Source organism: Tachypleus tridentatus, chromosome 3, assembly GCF_004210375.1.
Source record: "Tachypleus tridentatus isolate NWPU-2018 chromosome 3, ASM421037v1, whole genome shotgun sequence".
In the NCBI taxonomy this organism is placed as follows: Eukaryota; Metazoa; Arthropoda; class Merostomata; order Xiphosura; family Limulidae; genus Tachypleus; species Tachypleus tridentatus.
The window spans coordinates 35859064-35885405 of NC_134827.1; the positions used below are offsets into that span (position 1 = coordinate 35859064).

The following is a 26342-nucleotide window of genomic DNA, read 5'->3' on the forward strand; positions in this document are numbered from 1 at the left end:
CTTTGGGTTTGTTTTTTAAATGCAGTGTATTTTGTTTAATTTTTAAGTGTTTTGTTTTGGCTTAAAAATTATGGCTGTAGTATAATTAATCAAAGGTTGGGATTTGCTGTTTTTAACACAATCCTTCCTCACGATTATATTTACATATTTAACTTCATTTAAGTGTATTTATTTAATTTCACCAATATATATGTATACCTACACACTTTAAAACTCAACTTCCTTTAAACACTTCAGTAAAGAACTGATGAAAGTATACTCCAGAACTGACCCCAAATGTGACATTACGACATGTCAAACAGGAAAAATAAGCTTCATTTATAAGGTGTTTATTTTATGGATGTCGCATTTAAACACCTTCTCAGAAAAATATTAAGAAATTTAAGTTGCTATACACATATTTAAAGTACTGTTACTTGAAGTTAATTATTCTACTAGCTACTTGTATAACTTTACTAATAAAGATGGGTTTCTTAGACCATTTACCAAAAGACAACTTACCTCCATACCAGCCCTTCGACTCTGTTTCTTCATATTTTCCCACCCAGCTCTCAGCCCAGGAGTGAGCAAAATCAATGATCAACACCAACTGAATTAATATGAAGAGAAATCCTCCAATCAAACCAAAGTACATCCACACTATAATAGAAGACGTGAAATCACAGTATTACTTTCCATTTCCTTCACCTGATATAAACAAAATATTACTTCATATAGCATTTACATTTTTTTATACAGGCACCGATTCCTTCATCTTGCACTGAACACTTGACATCAAGCCTTGTTTTAGCAGATATATCAAACAAGTTAATTTATCGAGACCAAGGTTCTGTGTTTTTTCTTGCAATCATATTTTATTTATTGATAAAATAAATGCACCTTCACTTGAATAGATAAAAAGTATTGCATTGTATTTAATATTTAAACCATGTGACTAGTGAAATTATCTATTAAGCCATGTGACTGGTGAAATTATCTATTAAGCCACGTGACTGGTGAAATTATCTATTAAACCACGTGACTGGTGAAATTATCTTTTAAACCACGTGACCGGTGAAATTATCTTTTAAACCACGTGACCGGTGAAATTATCTTTTAAACCACGTGACCGGTGAAATTATCTTTTAAACCACGTGACCGGTGAAATTATCTTTTAAACCACGTGACCGGTGAAATTATCTATTAAACCACGTGACCGGTGAAATTATCTATTAAACCACGTGACTCGTGAAATTATCTATCAAACCACGTGACTCGTGAAATTATCTATCAAACCACGTGACTCGTGAAATTATCTATTAAACCACGTGACCGGTGAAATTATCTATTAAACCACGTGACCGGTGAAATTATCTTTTAAACCACGTGACCGGTGAAATTATCTTTTAAACCACGTGACTCGTGAAATTATCTATTAAACCACGTGACTCGTGAAATTATCTATTAAACCACGTGACTCATGAAATTATCTATTAAACCACGTGCCTGGTGAAATTATCTATTAAACCACGTGACGGGTGAAATTATCTATTAAACCATGTGACTGGTGAAATTATCTATTAAACCATGTGACTCGTGAAATTATCTATTAAACCATGTGACTCGTGAAATTATCTATTAAACCATGTGACTCATGAAATTATCTATTAAACCATGTGACTGGTGAAATTATCTATTAAACCACGTGACTGGTGAAATTATCTATTAAACCACGTGACTGGTGAAATTATCTTTGAAACCACGTGACTGGTGAAATTATCTTTGAAACCACGTGACTGGTGAAATTATCTTTGAAACCACGTGACTGGTGAAATTATCTATTAAACCATGTGACTGGTGAAATTATCTATTAAACCATGAGACTCGTGAAATTATCTATTAAACCACGTGACTGGTGAAATTATCTTTTCATGAATATTACAAAATAAATAACTCATTAACATATTTTTAGTTTACATTCTATAATAATAGGTTGAGAAAAGTGTAATAAAAATGAGTATAAGGTATGTCAAATCAAGAAGCGACTCAATACTTACTTATTGGTAAGTGCTGCTGGTTGTTTCTAATGTCCTGACATTAAATGTGTTTAGTTTAGATCGTGATGTCTATCTCATTTCTAACTCTCCTTACAGCTCACACTCATACTTAGTTTAGATCGTGATGTCTATCTCATTTCTAACTCTCCTTACAGCTCACACTCATACTTAGTTTAGATCGTGATGTCTATCTCATTTCTAACTCTCCTTACAGCTCACACTCATACTTAGTTTAGATCGTGATGTCTATCTCATTTCTAACTCCTTACAGCTCACACTCATACTTAGTTTAGATCGTGATGTCTATCTCATTTCTAACTCTCCTTACAGCTCACACTCATACTTAGTTTAGATCGTGATGTCTATCTCATTTCTAACTCTCCTTACAGCTCACACTCATACTTAGTTTAGATCGTGATGTCTATCTCATTTCTAACTCTCCTTACAGCTCACACTCATACTTAGTTTAGATCGTGATGTCTATCTCATTTCTAACTCTCCTTACAGCTCACACTCATACTTAGTTTAGATCGTGATGTCTATCTCATTTCTAACTCCTTACAGCTCACACTCATACTTAGTTTAGATCGTGATGTCTATCTCATTTCTAACTCCTTACAGCTCACACTCATACTTAGTTTAGATCGTGATGTCTATCTCATTTCTAACTCCTTACAGCTCACACTCATACTTAGTTTAGATCGTGATGTCTATCTCATTTCTAACTCTCCTTACAGCTCACACTCATACTTAGTTTAGATCGTGATGTCTATCTCATTTCTAACTCTCCTTACAGCTCACACTCATACTTAGTTTAGATCGTGATGTCTATCTCATTTCTAACTCTCCTTACAGCTCACACTCATACTTAGTTTAGATCGTGATGTCTATCTCATTTCTAACTCTCCTTACAGCTCACACTCATACTTAGTTTAGATCGTGATGTCTATCTCATTTCTAACTCCTTACAGCTCACACTCATACTTAGTTTAGATCGTGATGTCTATCTCATTTCTAACTCTCCTTACAGCTCACACTCATACTTAGTTTAGATCGTGATGTCTATCTCATTTCTAACTCTCCTTACAGCTCACACTCATACTTAGTTTAGATCGTGATGTCTATCTCATTTCTAACTCTCCTTACAGCTCACACTCATACTTAGTTTAGATCGTGATGTCTATCTCATTTCTAACTCCTTACAGCTCACACTCATACTTAGTTTAGATTGTGATGTCTATCTCATTTCTAACTCTCCTTACAGCTCACACTCATACTTAGTTTAGATTGTGATGTCTATCTCATTTCTAACTCTCCTTACAGCTCACACTCATACTTAGTTTAGATTGTGATGTCTATCTCATTTCTAACTCCTTATAGCTCACACTCATACTTAAATATCTTAAACAAATATGACTTTACATTTCTTGTGAACACATTAAAAAACAAGTGCTTTGTCAACTAGTCTTACATGGGAGGATATACACTGGAAATACAAATACTTGTTTTGGAAGTGTGCGTTTGTAATGTAACTAAATGACAAAGGGTAACTGAAATACGTCACATTTAATTCGGAACTACTGTAAAAATCTAACGACTCATGTTATTTTGTTAACGGTAATGAGAAAACTTCAAATATTCACATACAATAAGTTTTACATTACAATCTGTTGGAAAGCTTTAAAATATCTGAGCTCCAAGCTCATTACTAGTATATACCAAACAAACTCCTTGTGCAAATAAACTCGTACATGTCTGAATATCAAAATAGTGTTGTTGCTCTAATATTCACATATACCTTGGAGTAGAAGTCAAACAGTACAAAGCCAATACTGGAAATATCTTGTATGAAAGTTAACATTTTTATTCCTTGTTTGTTTATTTGAAGTTAAGCACACAGCCACACAATGGGCTATCTGTGCTCTGCCTACTGCAGGTATCAAAACAAATTGTAGCACTGAAAGCACACAGCCACACAATGGGCTATCTGTGCTCTGCCTACTGCAGGTATCAAAACAAATTGTAGCACTGAAAGCACACAGCCACACAATGGGCTATCTGTGCTCTGCCTACTGCAGGTATCAAAACAAATTGTAGCACTGAAAGCACACAGCCACACAATGGGCTATCTGTGCTCTGCCTACTGCAGGTATCAAAACAAATTGTAGCACTGAAAGCACAAAGCCACACAATGGGCTATCTGTGCTCTGCCTACTGCAGGTATCAAAACAAATTGTAGCACTGAAAGCACACAGCCACACAATGGGCTATCTGTGCTCTGCCTACTGCAGGTATAAAACAAATTGTAGCACTGAAAGCACACAGCCACACAATGGGCTATCTGTGCTCTGCCGACTCTGGGTATCAAAACAAATTGTAGCACTGAAAGCACACAGCCACACAATGGGCTATCTGTGCTCTGCCTACTGCAGGTATCAAACAAATTGTAGCATTGAAAGCACAAAGCCACACAATGGGCTATCTGTGCTCTGCCTACTGCAGGTATCAAAACAAATTGTAGCACTGAAAGTTCATAGACATACTCATTGATATCTTCCTGAACTATTTTTTGCACTCTGCCAAAGAAATCTGTAAGCCAGCAGCCTTGTATAAACTACCACATAATCTCTCATGAAACAATGTGATATCTTTACATAAAATCACCATTATCTCACATTAAGATGAAGGAATTAGTGCAGAAATTACCTAGATGATCTCCCTTCAGAAAGCATCTGAAGGAAGTCCATGGGATGTAACACTCCATGGCAGGGACACACCCATGAGAGACTATTTCATCCATGGTCCAGTCTTTGCCCATATGGGGCAATGGAAGAGGAAAGAAGCCATAATTGTATCACAAAGACAGAAAAAGCAGGTATATATGTGTGTGTGAATAGATGCACAAAAGCTGTAGGACAGCCAATGTGTTGTGAGATCAGGCCATGTGTGTGTGAATAGATGCACCAAAGCTGTAGGACAGCCAATGTGTTGTGAGATCAGGCCATGTGTGTGTGAATAGATGCACCAAAGCTGTAGGACAGCCAATGTGTTGTGAGATCAGGCCATGTGTGTGTGAATAGATGCACCAAAGCTGTAGGACAGCCAATGTGTTGTGAGATCAGGCCATGTGTGTGTGAATAGATGCACCAAAGCTGTAGGACAGCCAATGTGTTGTGAGATCAGGCCATGTGTGTGTGAATAGATGCACCAAAGCTGTAGGACAGCCAATGTGTTGCGAGATCAGGCCATGTGTGTGTGAATAGATGCACCAAAGCTGTAGGACAGCCAATGTGTTGTGAGATCAGGCCATGTGTGTGTGAATAGATGCACCAAAGCTGTAGGACAGCCAATGTGTTGTGAGATCAGGCCATGTGTGTGTGAATAGATGCACCAAAGCTGTAGGACAGCCAATGTGTTGTGAGATCAGGCCATGTGTGTGTGAATAGATGCACCAAAGCTGTAGGACAGCCAATGTGTTGTGAGATCAGGCCATGTGTGTGTGAATAGATGCACCAAAGCTGTAGGACAGCCAATGTGTTGTGAGATCAGGCCTTATTTGAACCATACCTCTTCCACCATCAGACTTGACAGGTTGAACCCAGCTGTGGAAGAACGATCCTCGAGGTAGATTTCCATGCTCCTCCCCTTAACTGTCAGTCACTCTGAGGTTTATATAGAACATTAAAATGCACTACAGAAAACTGCTTGGGCAACACATTTTATTTCACATGGGTGATTCTGCACATGCAACAGACCTGTCCAAGAAGGTTGACATGCTGGATGCTATCATGTGGTTAAAGAGTGCACGAAATAGCATATCACCTTCAACAATTAAGAAGTGTTTGTTAAATGAGGTTTTTAGATGGTCTGACTGAAAATGGTGATAAACGTGATACTGAAGTTAACGATAATTTTGACATCACCAGCAAAGAGCATGCAAACTTTGATGATGTCATCACTAAGAGAACTACACAGACATCACCAGCGAAGAGCATGCAAACTTTGATGATGTCACCACTAAGAGAACTACACAGACATCACCAGCGAAGAGCATGCAAACTTTGATGATGTCATCACTAAGAGAACTACACAGACATCACCAGCGAAGAGCATGCAAACTTTGATGATGTCATCACTAAGAGAACTACACAGACAGACGAGAAACTGCTAGCTTATGCCAGAGAACAAACCCTTACTGCTTTTCCAGACGAGGAAGATGATGCAGGTACAAACATGGGATGTTTGGAAAAACTGAGAAACTTTGAGAGTACTCATCAAAATCCCTAGTTGCTTGAATATGTCAGCAAAAGCAAAGATACCATTGAGAAGTCCATTTGCATTTTTAAGAAAATCAGACATTAAATTCACAGATTATCTTAAGGTATAACATTCTATTTTCTCTCTCATTTCATTATGCACTGTGTATGTGTGTATGCTAAAGCGTGGTATAATAAAATACCATTAAATACATGTATTATAGAAATTTGTGTGCAGGAAACAATCAATGTACTTATAACATCTTCATTCATCTGGTAATGCCATTCCAGGAGTATTCCTAATCTTGAATCTTTGCCTCTACACTGAGGAAAGACCACAATTAATGTAAATCACTGAATCTCGGATACAGACACTAAACTAACAGCGAGTAAAATGGCAACACATTTTTAAATTGTTGTACGATTCTGCGTTCATCCTTTTCACTTATAATGAAAAAAGCATTGTCCTTCATAACTAACCAAATCTTTAGTTCTTTTTAGTATTACTGTAATACAGTTTAACATTTAACCCTTTCACTATGTGTCATGGGTCAAAGGCTATGTCATCATGTTTGTTGACTTGCATTCAAAATTTTATTGAACTACTATTTTATGAATTTATGTCAGTAAATTTGGAATCAAACTGTAGCTTATAATTCAAGTTTTAATATTATATACAAGTTGATTTCTTAATTTAAAAGTGAGTATTAAATGAACACATCTAAATATACAGTTTAGTGAGTCATATGGTATGCCTCACTGTTTAAAATTAGATGTTTGTCAAGTCAAAATACTAAGCCTATAGTTTTGTACAAATTAGGAACTCAACTCACTAATACTGAACATAAAATAAGAACCTCGCATCTTTTTATTTTGCTGAAATATGGGTTATGTACTTAAAGTTCAATTCTCTCCATTTTATGAAATGGTCCCTTATGTACTCTTACTATAGTATGTAATGTGAATAACCAATCAACAGTTTTGAATGTCCCCAAAGTGGTTTTCTCCACCATTGTAATCTTTGAAAAGGCTACCATGTTCTTTTGATCCAAGTTTCCAAGGAGGTAGGTTGTGTCTTTAGTGTGCTCAAAGATTCTTTTTCTCTTTTAAATCAAAATATATTAGTTGCTATGCTTAATAAATTATAGTGGAATTATATGGTATCAGTGTAGTAATTTATGATTTTTGATCATTCAACTGTACATATATAAATCCCCAAAAAATGTGTTTGATATCATCCACATGTGAAATTTTAAAAGGCTTAGCAACTCATCTCCAGTAACAACTGAGTACAAAGGCCGTAGTGAGAAAAGATAATTGTTTGCTTCACTTCTTGATTTATTGTTCTATATTTTAAAAAAAAATCAAGTTTAATAATTTACTTCTAAATAGCAATAATCTATACAAGTGTATATAATGTATAATAATTTAAATGTGACTATATTACAAAATACTGGTTCACTAAAACACAGACAACTCAGGGAAGACTAAAGTTGTATATAACTGAATATGTAACAAGTGCACATGCACCAAGTCAATGCAAGTCATGTAATGTTATCTATACATGACAGGTAGGTTAATATAATAAAAAGTAAATATATATGTAAATATATAGCATTAGGAAACTTAAGCTGCTCAGACTAAACATTTGTATTTTCATGTTATAATATGTAGCCACTCTAACATGAAAAAAGCATAATTTATATTTCCTAATTCTTTCATGATGATTGTGAGGTTGGTCAAGTGATAGACCCCACATAGTTAGAGTGCACATTGTTTCTTTGTTTTGGAATTTTTTGCACAAAGCTACAAAAGGGCTATCTGTACTAGCCATCCTTAATTTAGCAGTGTAAGACTAGGGGGAAGGCAGCTAGTCATCACTACCCACTGCCAACTCTTAGGTTACTCTTTTACCAATCAATAGTGCAATTGACTGACACATTATAATGACCCCATAGCTGAAAGGAGAAGCATGTTTGGTGTGACGGGGATTCAAACCCACAACACTCAGATATGAGTCAAACACCTTAACCCACCTGGCCATGCCAGGCCTAGAGTGTAAGAAAATAACAAAATATAAAGTCTTACTGAAAACAAACATTTGAAAAATATTTGAGTTTTAAAGATTACACAAATAATATTTGAGATTTTTGGAACAAAGAACAGTTGTTTTTAATCATAACAAGAAATCACTTTGCACTCAGACTAGCAATGGAAAACTATTTTCACAAAAAAATCTATATTAAAAATATTTTATTAAAAAATCTGATTTTTTTATATAAAATACTTGTAATCTTTACTAAAAGTCTTCTGAACTTTATGAAGATACACATGCTGTATCAAAAGCTATAGTGCAAATACTTCATGTGTACAAATGTGTAGACAAACTTGTGTATATTATATTTAGCTTGTAGCTAAGTATAAACTTTTAGGATAAAAATTATGAAGACTACTAACCTCTGCCAAATGTATTTCTTTCTGGGATAAAGAAAGCACCAACAATACCACCTATAAGAATCAAGTACTTTATGGCCCAAAACCTAAATAAGCAGAAAAAAACAGGTTGTGTTTCAATGTTGTGAACACTTCATACACTATAAACAGTGTAATGAAAATCTTTCAGAAGTTTGGAGCTTCTAATGAAAGATATTGTTAAACAATGACACTGACCACTTCTGCATGCCACGCACAAGTTTTACACAGCATCTATAAACAGTGTAATGAAAATCTTTCAGAAGCTTGGAACTTCTAATGAAAGATATTGTTAAACAATGACACTGACCACTTCTGCATGCCACGCACAAGTTTTACACAGCATCTATAAACAGTGTAATGAAAATCTTTCAGAAGTTTGGAGCTTCTAATAAAAGATATTGTTAAGCAATGACACTGACCACTTCTGCATGCCATGCACAAGTTTTACACAGCATCTATAAACAGTGTAATGAAAATCTTTCAGAAGTTTGGAGCTTCTAATAAAAGATATTGTTAAACAATGACACTGACCACTTCTGCATGCCATGCACAAGTTTTACACAGCATCTAAGCCAATGCAAAATCATTTTGCATCCTAATCTGGACACATACATAAGGGTTACACAAAATGCTTGAACATATAGGTATTAAAACACCTTTAGACACACATGCATATATATAAAACACACACACACACACATATAAATATATAAAATTTAACTACAACATCACCTATGCAAAATAAACTACTTAATGGATTTTCACACAGGTTCTTATGAGTATTATCAATTTCTTGATTCCAAAATACATTTTAACCAAAAAACTCTTCCAAGCTTGAAATATTTCGAGTGTTTCTGGAGAATAACCAACAGTAGCTATCAGTACTTTAGACTGAAAAATTTCTTACACAAACATCAATTTTTCTCATTCATTCTAATGATTATAGCAACCAACTTATAAACAGCTTATGTATCATACCATTTCTTCCAAATATGCCAGAGTCTTAATTATTACCAAAATACAACTAAGAATAATTAAGAATACACCAAACAGTTCAGTGAGATAGCAAGTTGTAGAAACATCATAATTATTGTATCAAAGAAAGCAAACTTACAAAGCTATCAGATAAAATAGTTAGATAATTATTACAGTTCTTACCCATTTTGTATACCAGACCGTGGATCCTTTGATGACTTAACCCCAATCATAATGAGAGAAAAGAGAATGAAGAAAAGTGTCATGGCAAAGCAGATCCGATACACTGCTAGATATCCAACATCCTGACACATAACTTTGTAAACAGAGTTGTCACTACAAAAGGGTGCCTATGAAAGAATCCAATTTACTCAAAACTCAAATACTTAAAATGTACACAACTATACAGAAACAAAACCAAGACTCAGGACTTACTACAACAAGCTTCACATCAAAAACAAACATACAGGTTTTAAAGTACTGATACAAATGTTTAAGTCTGCAACTACTGGATAACATCATGTACAATTTATATTATTTTTACTAGTACAAAATTACTTACCATAGATAAAGTGTATACCAAATTTTGTGTAATTTTCAGTAGATTTTCTACATATTTATATTCTTCCATTATACCATGAAAGTGACAAGCTTGAATTAAGAAAGAAAAAGTTTGACCAGGCACATGTGTGCAAAATATAATGAAAATTTTCAAAACCAAAAAATGGTGAGCTTTCAATGTGGTGCATTCCTCATATTGAACATTTTAATTTTCAGTAAGAGATGAACATTAACAAAATAGAAGACAGTAGAATACTTGTCATATTGAGACTTCAGCCATCACTTGAGGGAGTTGAAATAAGACCGATACAAAAGAATATTCTTATAAAATAAATAAAAAGCATAAATATTCACCATTAAAAATTATTTTAACTGTGTGTTGAATACCCTAAAACTACGCAGTGTAAAGTATTAACATCCGATAAAGAGTGCACACATTTCTAATTAAGTATCTCTTTTCTTTTACAAAATATAGTAATAAATCAACAAACATTTCACTGCTTTAAAAACTGGCTATATATACAAATTATTTTTATATACTACTAAACTTTAAGAGGCTTACATTGCATGCATTATAGCTGTGCTGTTTTTACTATTTGCCTACAAGCTTAATTAAAGGTACTCCTGTTAATTTAAAACTATAAATCCAGTGTACAAAACTTAATCAAAGAAAATATTTATTTTCATCACAAACTAAAAATAACACTATAAATCAAATTCAATGTATTTCATGTTGAACACTGTTTCTTTACAAAACTATCAAATAACTGTTGACAAACTCATAGAGCTGAACAACATTTATAGTTTTTGCTTAAAAATCAATTTTTTTATTTCAATTGATAAAAATGACAACTTGTTCTACCTATGAATAATTTATCCTAGAAATATAGACAGCCAATATACACAGCAAACTAACAATCATAAAAATTCATGACAGGAATAAATAAGATAATTCATATCATCCTAAGTTCCATATAAACTAGAATGTACTAACATCATCATTTTTCAAACAAACAATCATAAAAACTCACGACAGGAATAAATAAGATAATTCATATCATCCTAAGTTCCATATAAACTAGAATGTACTATCATCATTTTTCAAACTAACAATCATATAAACTAGAATGTACTAACAACATCATTTTTCAAACTAACAATCATATAAACTAGAATGTACTAACAACATCATTTTTCAAACTAACAATCATATAAACTAGAATGTACTAACAACATCATTTTTCAAACTAACAATCATATAAACTAGAATGTACTAACATCATTTTTCAAACTAACAATCATATAAACTAGAATGTACTAACAACATCATTTTTCAAACTAACAATCATATTAACTAGAATGTACTAACATCATTTTTCAAACTAACAATCATATAAACTAGAATGTACTAACATCATCATTTTTCAAACTAACAATCATATTAACTAGAATGTACTAACATCATTTTTCAAACTAACAATCATATTAACTAGAATGTACTAACATCATTTTTCAAACTAACAATCATATTAACTAGAATGTACTAACAACATCATTTTTCAAACTAACAATCATATTAACTAGAATGTACTAACATCATTTTTCAAACTAACAATCATATAAACTAGAATGTACTAACATCATCATTTTTCAAACTAACAATCATATTAACTAGAATGTACTAACATCATTTTTCAAACTAACAATCATATTAACTAGAATGTACTAACATCATCATTTTTCAAACTAACAATCATATTAACTAGAATGTACTAACATCATTTTTCAAACTAACAATCATATAAACTAGAATGTACTAACAACATCATTTTTCAAAAAAGAACTGGGTCAAAAATTTCTCCATCTTAAAACACAAAGAACAGAAACTAATACCACAGGTAACTGTTGGCCTGAAACACGAGGTTTAAGTGAACATCGTGGATAACAAGTCTTTATATCCATAAAAACCAACATGTATTTTACGTTTGCTTTACGGTATGAAAAGCTTTAGAAGAATTAGTCCATCCATACAATTATAACAGATTTATACACTCCACACTTATCTAACTAAAAAGCACAACAGAAAGTAATACTGAAACTAAAATGTATGTAAAGTGTTATATGCAAGGGTTAATAAACCATTACAGTATAAAGCTCTTTAAAATACGGCAGTTTGAATTGAAAGATTTTGTTTTTAAAGAATGGATACAGGTATACCTCTACATAGTTCCACGCTGCATACATCACAAAATTATTAAACATAATACAGTTGCAACTGTATGGATTCTCTTCTTGTTTTTCAGAAGCCATACAAATCACATGTGCTATATTGGTAATGTTAAGATTAATAATTATACCAGCACTAAAGTATATAATTCAAACATAAAAACTTGTTACCTGCTGCACAGTTCCTTCAAAATTATGTGGCACATCAAACAGCACTCACTTACTCAGTGAAGAGATTAAAGAATACATTTATCTTAATCTGGTGTTAACTTTACATAATACATTTATCATAATCTGGTGTTCACTTTATATAATACATTTATCATAATCTGGTGTTAACTTTATATAATACATTTATCATAATCTGGTGTTAACTTTACATAATACATTTATCATAATCTGGTGTTAACTTTATATAATACATTTATCATGACCTGGTGTTAACTTTATATAATACATTTATCATGACCTGGTGTTAACTTTATATAATACATTTATCATGACCTGGTGTTAACTTTATATAATACATTTATCATGACCTGGTGTTAACTTTATATTGAACTTGTTCTGTCAGGCAAGGTGCACAAAATGATAAAACAAAATCAATACTTATTCTATTGTTTTAAACAAAACAAACCTGATATTTTCAGCTGACTCATGCAGGTGACAAAATCATTGTTTTCATGTATTTATTCAAAACCATCATTTTAGTTACTGAAAAATTAATTTGAAAACAAAAGCACTCGTTTCAATCACGTTGAACTTAATACTTCCAAAAACATTTTATTGAATTCTTAATTAGTACTGTTAAAACTCAATCAAAACACAATGTTATTAAAAGCATATATTATGCTCAGAAGTCAAAGGTTTTCAATACAAGATGACATGTACACAATACCGAATGGATTAGCATATAGTACTATTGTATGTACTTCCTCAAAGTCTCCAAAGGTGTTCTGTTTCAGGAATAAGTAAAACCAAAATTATGAGTTACATATATTTTTAAATCTTGCTTTTCAAGTTCACTAGTAATGTTGTTTCAGCCTTTCACGTGAAGAATTATTCTCTTAATTTCTGGTATGTGCACACTTTACTGCTGTCACAACAGTGCATATTGCAGTGTTTCACCTCTCTCGTGGTGTCATTTTCGTATCGACTAACTGACATACAGACAACACTGTATACTGATGCAAATTGTTAAAACAGGTGACCTCTCCAGGCAACCTTCTGGGAAATTTTGTTTTCTAAAGCATATAATGGTGCATTAAGTTTTACTAGTTCCAATAATTTTGTTTTGTTTTTTTTACAATTCAATTAAACACTTGTTCTCACTTAAGCACAAAGTTAATCTTTGGTTCATCTGCACAGTACTTAAGACAGAAATCAATGAGGGGTGCCAATTAAAAAAAAAAAGGTAGTATTGCTCAAATACCTAACTTTAACACTAGATGCCAGCACCATACATGCATTTGACCTACTTACAAATTGTTTCACTTTCGATCCAAAATGGCGTCACGAAAAAGGTTACAAAATGAAGAAGCATTAGAGTTGTATTTTGAACTTGGTTCGGAATTGCTGTATCAGCTGAAATACTTGGCAGTCAACAGGTTAAACATCTAAAAGTTTCAGTAACTCCCATTATATCCTTCATTCCTACCACCACTCTAAGGTGATCTATTATATTTCTTATATTTCTAACATTACAACAGTAACAACTTAGCATGGCCTTAAATATTCTGAATAGTTTTCTTACACTATTTCTTATTTTGGCCCTTACCACTGGTTTAAAGCTGTCCTTACAATTTGGTTATAGGTTCTTTCATAGAAGTTTGTCCTTGTCCTGTTTAAGTATATGCTTTCCATGCAAAAAATTTTCTTAATTAGAATTTCACCCTATAATTAATTCACAACTGAGTTCCTATCATTGTGGCCCCTTATTTTAAGTGCCTTTAAGAGTCCCTATACCTATGAATTAGTTGCTATGTATATAGCAAAAACTACATCACTGCTAACTGGGCAATTAATATATTAATTATCCTTAAGCATAAATTACACTGACAATGTCAAGTAATCTATTATTTGACATTAAAATCCAATGAATTTATGTCATGAAAACAATCAACTAATCAATTGTATTTTCCTGGTTGTTCTAATAATCAAAACTATTTTGTTACAATTTTTCATTAATTCACAATTACCAAGTTTACCACATTAGTGTAATGACTCATGAAAATAATTAGAATTTTGTTCTTTCAGTGTTATAGTTAAACAGAACACTGGAATATAAAAAACAAGCACTTTTATTAACATAAGTTAAATGAGTTAAACAGTGATGACATTCCATAACAAATAAAAAATAGAATACTGATGCATAAACCCTTCAAATTTGGTTCTTAATATCAATAACTATGTACTGTTAATTTATTCAGAAACACATCCACTTAAAATGTCAAAAAACAAATATATACATCTTAAAACAAATGTTTAAACATACTTTTGAATATGGGAATTGTATAATTTGTTGCATACAAAAGTACAACTTATGGACTAGTAACATTTATTCTTGTTGATTATTTAATTTAAAAGTTTAAGGAAACTAGTAACATTTCTTCTTGTGGTTGATTAATCTAATTTAAAAGTTTAAGAAAACTGGAGCCAATACATCATAATGAACTGTACAGGGTGGCCAGTAAGTCCCTACCCATCCATATGTTATAAAGGACATTGTGTCTAAACAACGTTATAATACTAATGATGAGTTGAAGGCAACTGTTACCGCAGCATTTGGTACAATAACCCCTGCTAAGTTGAGGAAAATGTCTCACAGAACATGGCGTTGCATAATATTATGCAGCGAGAATGAGGGACAGCACACAAATACACTGGATACATAAGATATATGGATGGGTAGGGACTTACGGGTCACCCCATAGTTCTTTGACCACTTCATTTTCACATACTGTAAATACCTTTTAATTACTTTTCACATGGGAGATGGTGTCCATGTAAGTAAAATCACTTTTATATTGAGTCAAAAGTCATTACTATTTTTACCTTACCACACAGTACATATTTTCCAATCAGAATAGATCTATAGCTAAACTAAATTATAACCTGGCCATTAGCATAGCTAATCAGACATACTTTTCTTGGGTATCTACATATACGGATTAGAAAGTATTGTTCCATCACTTTGGTACACTACTAATAATGATATTCTTGGCCATAAAACCAATAACACCTCAGAAGTCTCTTGGTTATATTAGTTTGTTCTGTTTATCTTGGAGATAAAATCCACTTCTTCACAAATCAAAATTATGTTCTAAGTAGATAAGAAATTTAGACACTTACTTTATCCAAGCCATCTTTCACTGATGGTGACAGCATCACACATGCTACAATAGTTGTAAGTAGTAGCATTATAGCATACATAATTCTTGTAGATGTAGAGTTTTTGCATGATGGACATGCTGAACAACAGAGACTACAGGCTGCACTTCCACAGCAGCAAGCCAACTGAAATAAAACATTGTGTACCCTTAGACATTAAAAGTGTCATACAGGTCCAGCTTAAAAAACAGAAACCAAAACTGAGCATTATTTATTGGTTGTTAACCCACCACGACAACATTATACTAAAACAAAATTTACTTAGAAAAGGATCTTCTAAGTAGTTCATTATACCAAACTATGTGTTAAAATATTTATTCTCAAGATAGCTGGTATGGTTATTAAAACTTTAATTAAAATAAAGTACAGAACAATATTTCGACCTTCTTAGAACATCTTCAGGTTAACAAAGTTTGCAACTTACCGTTGCTGGGTACATCTCAGGAACAAAAATGTAAATGGGTATGAAATTGTAGGGGGCGTTGCAGTTAGATGTTAGGTTATTAATTGGTATAGTTATAAAGGTATTGAACCAGTATAAAGGAATTTCAGTTTGAGTTATTGTATAAGTAAGGCTTCTTGAATTCTACATTTGTTTCCCTTTATAGTACCTAGGTCTTTTATACGGTTATGTTGTATTTACTTTATTTGTAGCATTCAAAAATGTGTGAAGGTGTTTGTGTTCTTGAATCTAGTTTCCATTTTTCTGCTTGTTTCTCCAATACAGATGTGACAGTTTGTGCACTGTATCTTATAAATAATGTTGGTGTTGTGTATGTCATTGTTTTTACATAGTATGGACTTCAGTTTTGTATCTAGTTTTTAAACAAATTTGGTGTTTTCTGGAATGTTATGTTTTGATATGAGTTTTTTCCAAATGTTAGTTATTTTTTCGCTGAGATCGGAAACGTGGTATGTAGCAGTACAAGGTTTTGTAGTTTGTTGTTTCTTGGAATTTATTATTGTTTGTTTGTAGTTGACTGTGTTGTTGATCCAGGTGTGTGTGTAATTTTTTCAATGGTTTTTGGAGGAAATTTGTCCGTCTTGATGAAGTGTTGTTTTACTTTATCGATTTCATCATTAATTTTAATCGGGTGAACATAGTTTTGTGGCTGTGTTTATTTGGTTTCTTAACATGTAGAGTTTTTGTATCGTTTCATGTGCTGTTTTGATTTTTCTAAAACAGTGCACACAATATGGCAGCGATGGAAGTTGTATCTCTCCCTACTATGTAACACAGACACACAGTGTTGTGGAATGTTACTCCCTACTATGTAACACATAGTAATATGTGTTAATATGTAGAGACGATACAAATGTCATCCACTATCCCGTTTAAAATATAGATATTAACCATACCTACATTTACTTCTGTTTTGAAAACTTGTTTGTTTACTTTTTAATACATTGTTTTAATAAGCATATGAATGTTGTACTTATAACCAAATTCTAAATAATTTCTGAAAGTTATTGAATATCTGCACTATAAACTTTAGTAATTTGAATTAAATAACGCAATAACAACTACGTATAGTAATTTTGGTATATAAAGACAAGACAATGAAGATTTTTAAGTTAAAGTTTAGTGGTGTAAATTTTACTACAACATTAAAGTAGGCTTAGTACACGTAATAGTACTTTAGGCTTATGTATATTTCAACTTTTCAGTACATCGTAAAGCAGGATAGATTTGTTTTATTAAATAAAATATAGAAAACTGGTTTACTGTCTCCTGATGTTTGAAGAATTACCTTGTATACTTTAACTTAGACCCATTAGTTTAAATTCAGTTTATGCTGTTACAGATGGAGGTGGGTTGTACTTGATGACGAGAAACCCGCTTGAAACAAAGATGTATCTTGGAACAGCTGGTATGGGTATTAACAGCTGGTATGGGTATGAACAGCTGGTATGGGTATTAACACTTTTACTGATAAGCAGAGAAAACTTTATTACTTTAGTATTGCAACAAAGTAGTGATGAAAAATATTTGTTCTTAAATGTTAGGTTTAACAGTAACAGGGTTAACGACAGACATCAAGTATAAATACAATGGTTAGGACTAGTATGAGAGTTAGCATTCACAGTTTGTTTGGTGTAATGGGTGTTGCGAGTGGATTTTACTTAAGAATTCAGGACTGGCATGTACTTTAAAGCTAGTACTGCAGATGTGCAATTTTTTATGTAGAGTTTGTAGAATGGAGAAGTTGGAGGCTATCCTAATCAAAGTAGAAACAAGAGACAGACTGTATAATGGTAGCACTAATTCAGGAGTAGTGTAAGATTTTACATACATCTGAAGAAGTTAGATTATTATTAGCACAGAAAGTAATGAATTTAGTTATAATGAGGCTACTCTGCTGGGCAACAAATTTCAGCCCTTGACTTCTGCAGATGAGGAACTACTGGAAGGAAGGGTCAGAGTAGGATGTGGATATAATAGTCTGTGGGGTAATTATAAAAGAATCAGGTTATGCTACCTGAAGACACAGGTGGAAATTACAGATGACAGAACAGAAGATAGCAGGAAGAGGGATAGCAGAGATACAGTTTTTGTAATACACATAAGGGATAACGATATAGGGAAAGACAGGTCAGACAGGTTAATAAGTACAAGGGATTGATAAAGGCATTCAAATAAAAAGGCCATAACTTCATTTTGTCAGGAAAACTGCTCAAAATTAACTTAGTCAGTTCAATGGAAAGAGCTTTTTTGAATGGATGGTTTACACTAAATATGGTAGGAACTGGACTGTTTGCAAAGGCTCTTAACAGTAAGGGAAGTTTAACTCAGAACTGTACTGTGTATCAAAGTGGTGGGAAACAAAAAAAAACTAAATGCAACAAATAATGAGACAGAGAAGAGTTTAGCATAGAAAATGGATATAGTGGTCATAAGGATAGACTTAATAGTTACCATGGTAATGTTAGAGGTATATATAAGAAATAAAATAGATGACTTTAAAGAATTAGTAGAAATGAAACACTCTGGTGTTATGGGAATAACTGAAACACGGTTAAACACAGATGATTTTGTAGATGTCTTTTAAAACAGGATTACAATCTGTTTACTAGGAATAGAGTATTAATATAAGAAGGGTGGAGTGGCCTTACATGTAATGAACTCTTCAAAAAAAAAAGCATAAAAGGCAAAATTTGAGACAAATTGTTAACAAGTTTATTCTGGGTTGTTCTGTATGACATGTGTGAAACTTTGCACATTCACTGCTGAACATCCAAAGCCTGCAAAGGCGAAGTCCACGCTCACTAGTTGAAGTTTAACGTCACTCAACGTCAATAATGAGTATGCCCCCCGTGAGCATCAATAACTGCTTGGCATCTCCTGCCCATGGGCGATGAGATGACGAATCACATCCTGTGCAATGGCTGTCCACTCAGCCTGCAAAGCTGCTGCAAGCTGAGGTAGAATCAGCGGTTGAGGTTGTCGCCGTGCAGAACATCGGTCCAACTTCGTCCCAAAGATGTTGATGGGGTTTAAATCTGGTGATCTGGAGGGCCAGGAAGAACGTTGATGTTGTGGTGTCTTAAGAAGACAGTGGTGAGTCGGGCTGTGTGAGGACGGGCGTTGTCATGTTGAAAAACATCGTTGACGTTCACCATGATGGGTTGCACATGGGGCCTAAGAATCTTGTAGAGCGGTTGCGTACAGTCTGATCGGAAATCCTCGGTGGCCCTGGTATGGTTGAGGCAGTTGGCGTTGCAGTGGTGGTCCTATCCGAAGGTGGCGTAACCAGATGTAGCGATCTTGTGCGGGCGTAGTCACACGAGGTCTGCTAGATCGTGGGCGGTCCACGATCCATGTTGTTGGTGGCGATTCCAAATTTCCATAGCCTTGTGATGGTGCTTGGGTGGACATTCACAGCTCTGGCAACATCTGATTGAGATTCGCCTGCTTCCAAGTGACCAATGGCGTTGCTGCGTTGTGCTTCTGTCAGTCTTGGCGTAACTGTATTGCGCGTGTCAGTGACTTAACACTGACCTATGGAAACCGAGAACCGTCACTTTTATATGGATTTTGCACATGTTGCACGTGCAGAACATGCAGATCTCTCAAACACATTTATTGGACACGAATGCATTTTGGCAAAATCTGATGTTTTCCTTTGTTTTCAAAGTGCACAACTTTTATTGTCATTTTGGTCTGACAATCAGTGCCTTAACACGTGTAACATCACATACTCTGAGCTTGTAACGTTATTACATATATTTCTCTTTAAAATAACAAAAATATCCATTTTGTGTTTCTTGTTTCGAAGAGTATATGCGAGTTACATTATGTTAAGACATCAAAAATAATAGCAAGATTGAATCCATTTAGGTTTATATTAGTTGATATAAAGGGAAGAAGATTGAATCCATTTAGGTTTATATTAGTTGATATAAAGGGAAGAAGATTGAATAAATTTAAGGTTATATTAGTTGATATAAAGAGAAGAAGCCTGAATCCATTTAGGGTTATATTAGTTGATATAAAGGGAAGAAGATTGTATCCATTTAGGGTTATATTAGTTGATATAAAGGGAAGAAGACTGAATCCTTTTAGGGTTATATTAGTTGATATAAAGGGAAGAAGACTGAATCCATTTAGGTTTATATTAGTTGATATAAAGGGAAAAGGTGTTTAGTCAGAATCTGTTGCATCAATCAAACGATACTGATGAAATTAGTGAAACACTTTGCAACAAAATTAAAATTTCAGCTGTTAATAAAGTCATAATTTAACTTTAGATATAGAGATTTGGAAATGTTAGAATCAAACCATGAGGAAAAAGGTTTTAGGAAACTATTCAGGATGGCTTTCATCACCAGTTTTTTCAAGGAAACTAGTAGAAACAATGATGTTTTAGAGTAATTGTTAACTTCAAACACAGAAATGCTCAAGATGGTAGAAACTGGAGAACATCCGGGTACAAGCGATCATTGATGTATTAGATTTGATGTTTTACTGCATGTGGAGATAACAAATAACTATATTTTAGTTACAAATTTCAAAACAAATTTTGAACGGATCCAACCAGAATTATCTGTTGTGAATTAGGCAGATGTATTACTTGGAAACTCTGATCAGATGTGGAAAATTTTAAAATATCCAACCTAAATATGTGCTTTATAGATATAAAAGGGTAGCTACAAGTAACAAAGAACAGGTTAGCTCACAAAGAGTTTTAGACATAAAATTGAATGGTATAACAGATTTAAAAGATTATAGAATATTAAGAAAGTTGGTGAAATAGGAAATTAGGACATCAAATTAGGACATGTCAGAAAGGCCTGGCTGAAAATATAGAACTTAAAATACATATTTTTCAGGTACCTCAAGTGTGAACAAACCACTGAATGGGAATATAATCCTTCAGGGATGATAAAGGAAGGCTAGTACCTGATGATTACGAGATGGTTTGGTGATTAAATTTTCCTTTTTATTCGGTTTTTGCTGATGAAGATGGAAGCAGTATTTGACATCTTTAACAGCTGATAAATGAAGAAAGATCAAACTAGATGATTACATTTATTGTCAACTAGTTAAGAAAAAAATTGGGAAGTTTAAAAAGCAATAAGGCTCTTGGGCCAGATAATATTTCTCAAAGGGTATTGCAGGAGGTTAAAGATGGGATATACGAGCCACTTACTGTTATTTTTTGTCAGTCCTTGAATAATAGGCAGGTGCCAGAGGGTTGGAAATGTTAGCTGATGTAACTCCTCTTTTCAATAATGGTGATAAAAATTGTCACAGTAATTATAGATCCATGTCTTATATCAGCTGTGGGAATTGCATTTGGAAAGTCTTTAAAAAAAAGTTTTACAGACACTTAAGAAAGTTTAGAATTTTATTGGATTGTTAACATATTTTCATTAATGTAAAATCTTGCCTTATAAATCTTTTGACATTCTTTGAAAACGTTACTGCTTATGTAGATGAGGGTAATTGGTGTGGATTTTGTGTATCTGAATTTTCAGAAAGCATTTAACAAGGTACCACATAAAAGACTTGTTAAACAAATTGTCTCTATAGGTATGGAGAATATATTAGCTACTTGGATGGAAGAGTGGTCGGATGAAAAACAGCACAGAGTTGTTACAAATAGAATTCTGTCAAACTGGATTAAGGTCACAAGTGGGGTATCTCAGGGCTCAGTTTTGGGGCCTTTGCTCTTTTTGACTTATATCAATGATACAGATGAAGGAATAGTCAATAAGTTACTTAACCTTACAGATGATATTAAGGTGTTTCTATCTGTGAAGAGGATGCTACTACTTTACAAAAGGATTTAGATCATTTGTTGAGTTAAGCAAATAAATGGCAGATATATTTAAATTATAATAAATGCAAAATAATGCATGTGGAAAACCAAAATTTGAATTATAATTTGCATGCAAATAACTTCAATGTTACAAATGAAAGGAATCCTGATATTAAAGTTGATCAGTCTCTAAAATCATCCAAGCAGTGTGTTGTTACTAGTCGTAGAATGAATGGAATTTCAGGTTGTATCGACAGAAATGATTAATACAAGTCTAAAGAGATTATAGTTTCATTGTATAAGTCACTGGTCAGGCAACATTTGAAACATTGTGTTCAGTCTTGGGATCCTTACTATAGGAAAGATATTGGAAATGGTTCAGAAGAGATTACTAGAATGATGACTGGAAAAGAAGGGTTGTCATACAAAAGAAAGCTTGAAATCTCTCAAACTGTTTTCTCTTTTAAAAAAAAGTATTTGAAGGAATCTGATTGAGGTGTTCAAGATTGTAAAGGGAATTGATAGTGTTGACACATCACCTGTTTATCATATTTAACAGTGAGAACCAAGATTCTAAAGGGAATTGATAGTGTCGACACATCACCTGTTTATCATATTTAACAGTGAGAACCAAGATTGAAAATGGAACTGATAGCGTTGACACATCACCTGTTTATCATATTTAACAGTGAGAACCAAGATTGTAAAGGGAATTGTTAGTGTTGACACATCACCTGTTTATCATATTTAACAGTGAGAACAGAGATTGTAAAGGGAATTGATAGTGTTGACACATCACCTGTTTATCATATTTAACAGTGAGAACCAAGATTGTAAAGGGAATTGATAGTGTTGACACATCACCTGTTTATCATATTTAACAGTGAGAACAAAGATTGTAAAGGGAACTGATAGTGTTGACACATCACCTGTTTATCATATTTAACAGTGAGAACCAAGATTGTAAAGGGAATTGATAGTGTTGACACATCACCTGTTTATCATATTTAACAGTGAGAACAAACGATTCTAAAGGGAATTGATAGTGTTGACACATCACCTGTTTATCATATTTAACAGTGAGAACCAAGATTGTAAAGGGAATTGATAGTGTTGACACATCACCTGTTTATCATATTTAACAGTGAGAACCAAGATTGTAAAGGGAACTGATAGTGTTGACACATCACCTGTTTATCATATTTAACAGTGAGAACCAAGATTGTAAAGGGAACTGATAGTGTTGACACATCACCTGTTTATCATATTTAACAGTGAGAACCAAGATTGTAAAGGGAACTGATAGTGTTGACACATCACCTGTTTATGATATTTAACAGTGAGAACAAAGATTGTAAAGGGAACTGATAGTGTTGACACATCACCTGTTTATCATATTTAACAGTGAGAACCAAGATTGTAAAGGGAATTGATAGTGTTGACACATCACCTGTTTATCATATTTAACAGTGAGAACCAAGATTGTAAAGGGAACTGATAGTGTTGACACATCACCTGTTTATCATATTTAACAGTGAGAACAAACGATTCTAAAGGGAATTGATAGTGTTGACACATCACCTGTTTATCATATTTAACAGTGAGAACCAAGATTGTAAAGGGAACTGATAGTGTTGACACATCACCTGTTTATCATATTTAACAGTGAGAACCAAGATTGTAAAGGGAACTGATAGTGTTGACACATCACCTGTTTATCATATTTAACAGTGAGAACCAAGATTGTAAAGGGAATTGATAGTGTTGACACATCACCTGTTTGTCATATTTAACAGTGAAAACCAAGATTGTAAAGGAAACTGATAGTGTTGACACATCACCTGTTTATCATATTTAACAGTGAGAACCACAGGACCAGGAAACACAAGTATAAATTCCAGCAGAGTAGGAGTAATCTTCAGTTTTATTTTTCTTTGAAGTGAGTTGCCTTCAGATGTTGTACAGAAAACAAATGTAAATGAATTGAAGCAAAATCTTTTAAGTATATGAATGATAAAATCTGGCTGTAAAGGTTTTTTTATGGTTAATTTATGATGTGGAACAGCCGAGATGAACCAATAGGTACCACGTTATCTCAAAACTTTTTATTAAATACAATGAGGTTCGAACTGAATAATTTATTGTTTATCTATAACTGGGTGTTCATTTCCATATCTCCTTGCACTTAAGTTTTTTTTTTAAAGAAACACTAAATTTGTATAAGAAACTAATTTCAAGGGGTAATAATGCTATAACTTACGCTAGAATTGTGATTTTTTTAACGATTAATACTAGTTGATAATACTTATAAATGCAGGTACTCAATTTAAAAGTATGTCACCACAGTGAAATTGGTTGACACAAAAGTTTTTGCTATGATATTTATAGACAATACCAGAAGTTGTCATTACATATTGTTATAATAGGAAACATTGTATAGTACTGTAAAGTTCTGTAACCTAATGAAGAAATATTTAAAATAAGATTTTTGATGAACAGTCCAAGTTTTCCCTACATAAGTAATGCTACTGCATTATATATTATAAATATATTAATATTTATTAATATTATAAAGTATTCTATATAATAAACAGATTTCAAGGTTTTTAACTGATTATCTATTGTTTTAAGAGCCATAAAGCAGAAATGTTCAACATCCCTACTTTACATCTAACCTTGTAGTTTATTTTCCACAAGTCATTTCATGCAGATTTTGTGACATTCTTCTGCACAGATCTAGAAGTGTAGTATTTATACGGGTTGTTTTGAAATATTATTTCAAGATGTGTTACATTTGGACTGTACATGTCAGATAGTATAGTATTGAGTTCAAGTTTCAAACTTCTTGTTACAAAAACATAACCAACTTATATCTTTTAGTGTATATTTCTGTTACAGATATTTTATTATTTCTTTGCAATGAACCATAGTACAAATCTGAAAAGGGCATATGTATGGCTAACATACATTTTAGCCCTAACAGTAACCGAAGAGCTAACCACTATAATAACTTCATAAAGCATAAATATTTCTAACTTCTAAGCACATAGCCCTACATCACTACTATTGAACTACTTAACATCACTAGAAAGGCCCGTGTTAGGGACTAGCTGAGTACACTTAAAGTTGAAATAAGTTAGATGCTTCATGTCTCGTTATACTTCCCATTTTCTTTCTTTCTGAGCACACAGCACCACAACAAAAGGTACTATTACAAGTAACAGCTCTATTATTTACTACTATCACATGCATACTAACACGTAGGCATTATCTACTACAAGTTAACGACTTAGTTTTGATTTTAGTACAACGTAGGCTTAACGTCAGTGTATCGTACGTTCTATCTTGCAAGCCTACCTTTGATTACAAATGAAATGTCATTGTCCTATTAGATTGTTTTACTTGTTTCTAATATATTGCACAGCATTTTAATTTTGTTCAAAAGAATTACTTACTTGGCCAGCTGTACAAATCCCTAAAACAGCTCCCATTTCGTTTCAAAGTGTTAACCTTTCTTTCTTTCAGTTCAAATGTTAATTTAATCACTGCTCACAAAATACCATACGTTTATACACCTCGGTAAAACATTGATCACTATGATGTCATTTCTCCACACAGCAACAACTTTTGGTATTCGCCATCTGCCGGAGAAATAAAATGTCGAAACTGTAGATGTTGTACAGTAATTGTTCAAAGAAAGTAGAAACAGAAGATACACAAACGAACGTTGTTAAATTTGTTTTTTCAGGCAGAAATATTTCTATTTTATAAGAATTTATTCATTAACGGAGGTTGTGCTAATTCATGATTAATGAAAGATTATTTTTAGGACATGAAAGGCTGCTTTAATTGTTTTATTTATTTGTTTAATAATTTTAGTTTGGCTTGAAGAATGCTTCGTTTTGTTCGTTTTAGAATTTCGCACAAAGCTACTCGAGGGCTATCTGTGCTAGCCGTCCCTAATTTAGCAGTGTAAGACTATAGGGAAGGCAGCTAGTCATCACCACCCACCGCCAACTCTTGGGCTACTCTTTTACCAACGAATAGTGGGATTGACCGTCACATTATACACCCCCACGACAGGGAGGGCGAGCATGTTTAGCGCGACGCGGGCGCGAACCCGCGACCCTCGGATTACGAGTCGCACGCCTTACGCGCTT

At 33.3% G+C, this 26342-nt stretch overlaps 1 protein-coding gene across 2 annotated transcripts in view; it reads right to left on the bottom strand.

Moving 5' to 3' along the window:
• The window catches only part of LOC143246697 (putative serine incorporator), an 86661-nt gene extending 60825 nt beyond the window's left edge, over nucleotides 1–25836 (bottom strand). Inside the window, exons 1-5 of one of the 2 annotated variants that reach the window (XM_076493785.1) lie at nucleotides 25638–25836; nucleotides 15881–16045; nucleotides 9926–10092; nucleotides 8750–8832; nucleotides 502–639 (exon numbers count right to left, since the gene is read on the bottom strand). In XM_076493785.1, coding sequence (XP_076349900.1) covers nucleotides 502–639; nucleotides 8750–8832; nucleotides 9926–10092; nucleotides 15881–16045; nucleotides 25638–25673 — 589 coding nt within the window. In that variant the 5' untranslated portion in view covers nucleotides 25674–25836. The remainder of the gene's footprint in view (nucleotides 1–501; nucleotides 640–8749; nucleotides 8833–9925; nucleotides 10093–15880; nucleotides 16046–25637) is intronic. The other variant, XM_076493786.1, reaches the window with a different exon arrangement.
• Between the last annotated feature and the right edge of the window lie 506 nt (nucleotides 25837–26342).